At 43.7% G+C, this 8,177-nt stretch overlaps 1 protein-coding gene across 4 annotated transcripts in view; it reads right to left on the bottom strand.

Annotated features, from left to right (window-relative positions):
* gramd4a (GRAM domain containing 4a) overlaps window positions 1–7,379 on the bottom strand; it is a 41,315-nt gene extending 33,936 nt beyond the window's left edge. Inside the window, exons 1-3 of one of the 4 annotated variants that reach the window (XM_076996010.1) lie at window positions 7,096–7,379; window positions 5,693–5,801; window positions 3,387–3,594 (exon numbers count right to left, since the gene is read on the bottom strand). In XM_076996010.1, coding sequence (XP_076852125.1) covers window positions 3,387–3,545 — 159 coding nt within the window. In that variant the 5' untranslated portion in view covers window positions 3,546–3,594; window positions 5,693–5,801; window positions 7,096–7,379. Of the gene's footprint in view, window positions 1–3,386; window positions 3,595–5,692; window positions 5,802–7,006 lie in introns of all 4 variants that reach the window. The other 3 variants (XM_076996007.1, XM_076996008.1, XM_076996011.1) reach the window with 3 other exon arrangements.
* Window positions 7,380–8,177: the final 798 nt, after the last annotated feature.

Raw genomic sequence — 8,177 nt, 5'->3', positions numbered from 1 at the left:
GATTCGCGAGGTCGTGCACCTCTCGAATTTTGTAACTTCGCACGCGCCGCGCCTCAGCACAATAAACAAAGTCATGTTTGCAGGGTTCATACACCTTTAATAAGGTGGAATTAAAGCACTTGCACGTCACTTTCAAGGTCCATTTCAACACGTTTTCAATGTTACATTTAATTAAGTTAAATATTTATACATATACTCGAAATGATTCGAAATAATTCGCTTTTTATCACATTTTTTAATGGTTGTTTATTTTCAAAACACCCAATCTTAATGTCTTCACGTTCTCTCATGTTTCCTGGAATTACAAGAGGCTCGTATTTGTTAACGTAATGCAAGAAAACTGTTCAGTCAGACAGATATTTGTTGTGAAACGAAGTAGTTACAATTTCAACATTTTAAAGTACTTTAGCCTAAATTCCAGCACTTTTCAAACCTGGAACACATAGCAACATTAAAATTCTCCTGTTTTTGAGCGGTGTTTCTTTATACTACCACATATCGTTTCGGACAAGACTGCAAAAAGAATGTGACGCGTCAACTAGCCTCCGCCGTTCGCGCAAGTTTGCACGAGGTGTACAGAGTCGCGCGCTACGGTCACGTCAGGCAGGAGGGAGGTCACTTTTCTACCTAACGTCCGTAAATCTGAAGGCGGAATGACCCGCAAGTCAATCAAATGACACCGCCGTCATCCATCCAGCGCTGATGAGCGCCAGTGAGAATCATATTTCGGCCACAAAAGATAGCACGCACGCGCGTGTGGTTTATTATGATTTGACGGATTTTTTCCCCAAAAAAATCAAATGACGGAAATCCGTCGTAGTGACGGAGAACTTTAACCCATGTCTTAATGCCACATGAATGAAACACATTAAAAAGAAGTGTGAGTTTGTGTGAGGGTGTGTGTTCCATGGAGATTGGACAGGGACACCGAGACTGCCTGTGAATCTCAGAGAGTGGGGGGAGGGGGGGACTCGAGAGGGAGACATTTTGGAGAGAGACAAAGAGTGTGAGAAAGAGAAAAGCGAGAGAGAGAGAGAGAGAGAGAAAGAGGGAGAGAGAGCAATGCCATTATGACTGAGGTGTGAGTCACATCTCCTCTCAGCACCATCTCAAGTGCGAGATGCTGCTGTTGAAAAAATCTGTCCTGAGGCCTGTCACACCTCAGACAAAAATACCCCACAGCACCCACACAATGGCTGTCTGGAGCAGGGGGGGCGGGGGGCGGGGGGGCGGGGGGCGGGGCTTCACCGCCAAGGTGCTGCCAAACTACCCAGCTGCTGCTCCGCATGTGAAACACAGGCTGTGGACCAGTGTCCAGACCACAGTGGAAATTACTGGAACACACTGGTTATTCAAATGATATGCATATTGGACCAGTGTCCTCTTTCAGGGTTTGGACTATTCACATGCAACAGGTACCCAGAAAGTGCAGGAATTAAAAAAAATTACCTTTAAAGACGGACATGCATAATATTATTTAGATTTCAATTACATTTTTTTTCTATTCCTATCATTCTTACTATTCAAACTGGGATTTCCTGTTTCAGAGTGAAAACATCCTGTGCATTTTATTTATGATCAACTTTATGTTTAAGACGTCATCTTAAGCCACGGCAGAGCTCTGGGTCTGTGGCTAGACCGCCGAATCACGACCACGTGGGCTCTTCATGTCTTGTCCAACGTGGGGAAGCAAAGACAAGCAGACGTGACTCAAGCTGTGGCTCATTCTCAACTCCCTGTAGCTACACGGTAATAAAACAGCAACCCCTCTATATATGCATCTATATACCCCTCTCCTGGGTATATACCCCTCTCCTGGGTATCTATCCATCAGACCGGGGCTAATAGCCACTAATTACCACTTTCTGGAATTAGCATCTTCCGCAAGTATTAAAACGAAGTGAGAAACAGGCTCCACTTTTTTAGCAGTCAGGACAGCTACGGCACCAGCAGATTAGCATAACCGCTAACTCACAGGGTGTCTTAACTCACGCGCCACTGTGAGGCCTGACAGAGGGGGAGACTGCGGAAAGAAGGCAAGAGAGAATGGTACTGTGGGGGCACCATCACGTGTGCCAGGGCAGGCCTCGTCCACAGAGAACCTGTAGGACATCTGCTCACGCACTAGCTGCCCAGCAAAGAGGAACAGGGAGGGAGAGAGAAAGAGAGAGAGAGAGAATGCAATGAAGGAAATAGGGAAAGAAACTCTAGAACAGGTCTGGCACTGTCTGAAATTTCAAAACCACAAGGTTGACTAAACATACAGAGAGAAAGAGAGAGAGAGAGAGAGAGAGAGAGAGAGAGAGAGAGAGAGAGAGAAAGCAGGGACTGAGTGAGTGAGTGAGAGAGAGAGGGGGGGACTGTTTGCTGTTTGTGTTTGGCACTTACACAATTTGATGACTAGTCTAATATCTTAATTCCCATGAGAAATGAAAAAAAAATGAAACAAGGAAGACGAATGAGGTGGGTCAAATTACGCAGATATGAAAAATGTCACAGAGATACAGAACCTCTGAAAGATGAACTGCAGCTCAGAAAAGACCTTCCATTACACATAGAGAAGACAAGCTAATTAATATAGAAGCCACTGAGTAATTACAGTGGAAATAATTGAGTCCATCAGCCACTCCGTGCCCTGCAACTGCACACACTCCATATCTGCAGGACCATATCTGCAGGACTATATCTGCAGGACCTTTTATAAACAGGAAGGTGGAGGCTTTGAGCAGGCTGTGGGCCAGGCATGAAGCTACGCCAGGCCACCACCATCTCTGGTGGGTGTCCGCACCAGCTCGGCCAAGCCACAAGTCAGGAGGAGAGGGCAGCGGCCATTGTGGTCGGCCTCTGTGTTTTGTGGCGTGAGAGCGAGAGAGAGAGGTGGGATTGACCCATTTGTGAGAGGCCAGAGTGAAGGAGCGACCTCTCTCCATTTTTTGACTCAGGCCTCAGCAGGAAAAATTTCAAAATTTCCAGAAGAGCTAAACAACTGCTGTATCCCTCAAAAGGCCAAGCGCCTACTTTAGGTAACTACTGAGGTAATTTTGAAGCCTCAAGCACATAATTGAGCAACATCAGACCGTCACTGAAATAATCCATGTTCAGCAGTACACCCTGTCAGCACAGTTACTACACACACACACACACAGAGAACGGAATGTCAAATTTTCTGTTCCATAAAAAAACTGACACAAAAAAACAAACAAAAAAACCGCAGTATAATACAAGATGCTTCAATTCTTAACTGAAATATGTATGTCTGGTAAATCAAACCGCATTTTGTAAGGTAAAGTGAATGTGACTGAGGCTAACGTTAGCCTGACTGGAGCCGAGGGGTCTTGCGTGACTGTGACCAGTGACTGTATATACGGTCTCTGTGTGCGACTCACCGGGTCTCTGGGTTCATCCGGGTCTCTCAGCGACATCCGGGGCTTGGGCACGACGTCCTCGCTGTTCTCGTTGTCCGAGGCTGTAGGGGACTCGGCCAGATCCAGGAACTCATCGCGCTTCGGACCACGGAACCGTATTTTGTCCAGCCTCTTTAGCATGGTCAACACAGCGACCTTAGGTGTCACCTTTACATGGTGTACAGCGACCCTGCGGGGGCACAAAGAAATAACTATATAAATCTCTGTATATATATTAGTGGTGGGCCGTTAACGCCGATAACGGCCGACCACTAATTAAATTTATCTCGCTTGCAGATATATATATATATATATCTCGTTTATATATATATATATATATATATATATATATATATATATATATATATATATATATATATATATATATATATATTCTTTTTTTCTTCACCTATCGTTTTAAGCAACACTGGGAGATAACATAGTGTGCACGCATGTTAAAGATGTCCATGTAAACTCCTGGCAGACTGATTGACAACTAAATTCAATACTACCACTGAGGAATGCTATCTTGAGCATGGCACACAGAAGCGCTACCAATAAGGGCTGACCTAATTTTCCTGCCATGATTGAGCTGTGTGTGTGTGTGTGTGTGTGTGTGTGTGTGTGTGTGTGTGTGTGTGTGTGTGTGTGTGTGTGTGTGTTACGGGAGTAATTAGAGCAAGAGCAGGAAGAGCATGACTCATCACACAGGGTCACATATAGATATGCAGAAACCTCAGAGCCACAGAATGAGCTCGGTACTGGCATGTTAAAGGCAGCCCACATAAAGCAAACACACTTTCTCCTTTATGACCACGCCCCCCCCACACGGACAGTGGAGTGACAGTTGTACATAACCCAGCTGTGATCTCGGGCCAGACCGTATGGTACCAGTATATCAGTGGCAACAAAATTACCTGTAAATACTGTACAAAAAATATTTAATGTTAGGTAAATCTATCTAAATTATAGATATAGATATACAACATAGATAAATGGATATACAAGATAGTGATATATAAAAGTAGGATAGTATGTTTAAAAGAATTGTAAAGGCAGAGGGACTTTTGCTAGCTTTCTCACTCACCCAGGGACACACAGGGACAGGTAGATTCGACATTTTGTTTTGTCTACAATATGTCACTTAGGGAGGGATTATGTGCAACTCTCCACCATTCAGTCCACGAGATTTGAATGTATTTTTTAATTTGAGTCGTCCCATGTCAATTCAACTGGACCTCCACTTCACTGAATGGATTGGAGGGAATCATATGAAAACTTCTATGGAATTTATGAGACCCTGCAAAATATGATGGCTCTACTCCATTTTTGTAAAGGTTTGGCCCTCTGAGGTAAATTTCATCATTTCTTTCTATGCATATTCTCAGCCTCACCAATCATTTTTCACTGGATTCGGGTGACATTTGTTCTGAATATACAAGAAACCATGACGATAATTTGTAACATGTAATCATGTAAATATTTGCTGCTGAATGATTAGCGGTATTTGAATTAATAAACACAATCATTTCTACCCAAACAAAGAATCTTTAATCATCAAAAACGATACATCCAAAACTCATAACTAGAAAGATAATTGGTCTAGAACTATTTTACAAGGTCTCATGAATTTAACATACATTTCCACATTTTTTTCCCCCAAGAAAATTCATAACATGACCTGGGATATGTAGGGGAGTTGGCAGGGAATGGCCCCTATTAAGCCTTTATAACGTCCACCCAACCAAACGCATGAACCAGCCAGGGAGGTGTTTACACCTAAACACACCTCTCACTTCACTTTCAATGTCCCACCCCTGCTGAAAAATATAGGGTTTGTGTCTTCAAAACTACCTATTATTTACCATCACACGAGAATGAATGTAAATCGTAGTAAAAAAAAACATTCTTGTGACCATATGTTCTCTGTTAAAGGACACTCCCCTGATGGTGCTCTATAAGCACCTTCACACCTTTACTAAACCACAAAAACAAAGGAAATTTCTCTTGGGCACTTTTATGAGCATTTATGACCATACATGAATGAACCCCCTCCCACCCGGCTCTGAATGAACCTCCTCACGGTGCATGAGAGACGAAGGTTCCCTGGTGATCCCCTCCTCGTGCCCCCGGCTGAAGCCACGCCCACTCAGGGCCTCTGTGATGCAGTATCGCAAAAGCCTCAACCAATGGGCTGCCGGCACAACTCAACGCACGGAGGTTTCATCAACTTCACTGAGCACGCAGGTAGCCTTGACACAATTCTAGGACTCAATGTTCCAACTCACAGTGCTTAGCATCTCTCAGTGGGCTTCTTCAATATCCATCACCGAGGACTGGTCTTCTGAGTCACTTCCCAATGAAAGCAGTGCATCTAAGGCATTTGCTTGGAAGGGTCTGGAATGCACACAGTCCAAGACAGCAGCTGCAAGGTTACAGGCCAACATTTCTTAGTGTCTTTCAGGGGACTTTCAGGACTCTCTGCCATTCAGGATGGCAAGATACTTTTGATGGTCCCCATTTTCAATGACAGGTTTTAATATGTCAATAAGGAACGGTTGAAATGGTAACCTAGCAAGTCGAAAGCATGAACTTAGAAGGTCATCTCATAACCCACAGGCCCAGAGTTGTGCCAGAGCAGAAAAATCACATTTATGTCCTCACTGTTTCAATTCAGTGTTCATTCATTCCCTTGTGTGTTTTCACACACACACACACACACACACACACACACACACACACACACACACACACACACACACACACACCCCTACTACTATCTAATCACAACAAACTTTTCAAGCTAATCCAGGTGAAATTTATTTGCTATGAGGGACATACACAAAAGAAAATAGCAGATAACATCACAAATGCAACTTCAGCTGTGAATAGAGTCATTCACAGAGCCCAGACACAACTTCCTGAACTGCAGACCACAGCCACGACAACAAGAGCTGGTAAGCTTAAAGCAATGGAGATTAAAGTTGTGAGCTGATGTTATAGTGTCACCCTCAAGTGAAACAATGAAGAAGCTAATTAAAAAAAACACATTCTGGCAACACACAAACAAACAAAACCCTAAACCAAACTCTCACTCCAAGGCACATTCATACACAATAAACAAGAATGGAAAATCTGTCAGTCAGGTATAAAACTGGCTGTCAGTGGTAAGACGCAGGTCTGACAGGAGAAAGCGAGTCTATTCAGTAGTCTGTAGACTGCCAGTCTCCACCGCAATGACATCAGCTTCGCGTGTTTCGTGCGCGTGTATGCTAATTTCAGCCAAGACGGGCGGCAAAATTCGAAATAACGCGTTTTACTCCCTGGAGCAACGCGAAGCGTCAGAACGCGCGCGCCGATCTGCGAGCGCGTGCCGACGACCTCGCGCGTAACAAGTCGCGAGGCTGTAACGGCGGGAAGACGCGAGTGAGGGAGAAAGCCACTCAGAACCACTCACGTTCAACACACAACACAATGTCTGGATTCGGTTCGAGACAAAATAAACCTCGAAATTTAGCGAGCCAGGTCCTCCTGCGACACAATCTCTGACCAGCTGATATATTAAGAGCCGAGCTAATGACCTGTGCGATTACAACACGCACCGTTAACTAGTTTATCATGGCGACTGTTGACAAACAACGGCGCCTGTTGCTGTGCCAGGAGACCCGGAGACCCGGAGACGGTTCCTCACCCAGCTCGTGAATCGTAGCAAAGTTTCATTAACAGAGATTGTCTCTGGTGGATCCTGGTGGTGTGCACCTGCTCGAACCGCTCAAAAAATAAATAAATAATAATAATTTAAAAATGACAAATTCTCCAGAGTCACGTCGGTGTCACGCCGGTGCTGACTGGACCCCCCGTAGTCCAAACGGCGCCTTGATTCGGTTCTGAGTGAACACCAGTACAACCAGTCAGCCCCACTCGTGTCTCTGTTGGTTTAACACAGCGCACAAGCTGCACCAGGAAATTTCGTCAATGTCAGCGGCTCACTCCTTAAAGGGGCCGCGAATGAAGATGTAATAAATAAAGATGAATAACATGAATGAAGATGTAATAAATAAAGATAAATAACATGAATGGAGACTACAGTTGCTACAGGAGCGTGTGTGTGGGACCTGCAGGAGGAATCACACAGATAACGTGAATGAAGCCCATTTGCCATTCTTATATTTTTGGTGACAGAAATTCGAATAAGTGCATTCGGGTATTTATTTTTTACGATAATATTTTTAAAAGAAATAGAAAATATATATTAACTTTAAGTTAAAGCAGCACGCAAATCATACGTTAAAATTATAAAATAACCGCATTATCATCCAGACCCAATAAATAATTCCTAAAGTTAATCATTGGTCCTCAGGTTAAACGATTTTTTTTTATCTTGACACAGTTCATTCTGTTAAACATTGTGTGATGGTGTCATCCATCGACTTAACCTACATAAGAAAACTCTACAACACACAAGAGGTTGTTGTTTTCTTGATCTTCAGCCCAATCCATTTTCCTTCTTAAAAGACAAACAACCATTGGCCTCTGACCTGTGTCTACAGAGATGTGCTGACATGATCCCATTTCATTCAATTCCGGACTTCGAGCACCGCCGTCAGCTAAAGTGGAACACTTACTTTTCCGCAGTCAAAATCTGACTTTCATAATTATCCACTAGAGGGCAGACAGAAATATACATTTTCAACAACAGTAAAGCCAAACAAGAAATGAACCCTATTTCTGGGGAAGAAAGAGTCTTCAGATTCTTTGAAGTTTAATTCAGTC

The sequence above is a fragment of the Brachyhypopomus gauderio genome, unplaced genomic scaffold, assembly GCF_052324685.1.
Source record: "Brachyhypopomus gauderio isolate BG-103 unplaced genomic scaffold, BGAUD_0.2 sc321, whole genome shotgun sequence".
Taxonomy (NCBI): domain Eukaryota; kingdom Metazoa; phylum Chordata; class Actinopteri; order Gymnotiformes; family Hypopomidae; genus Brachyhypopomus; species Brachyhypopomus gauderio.
Note: the sequence above shows the minus strand (reverse complement) of the source record. Positions and strands in the feature narration are given on the sequence as shown.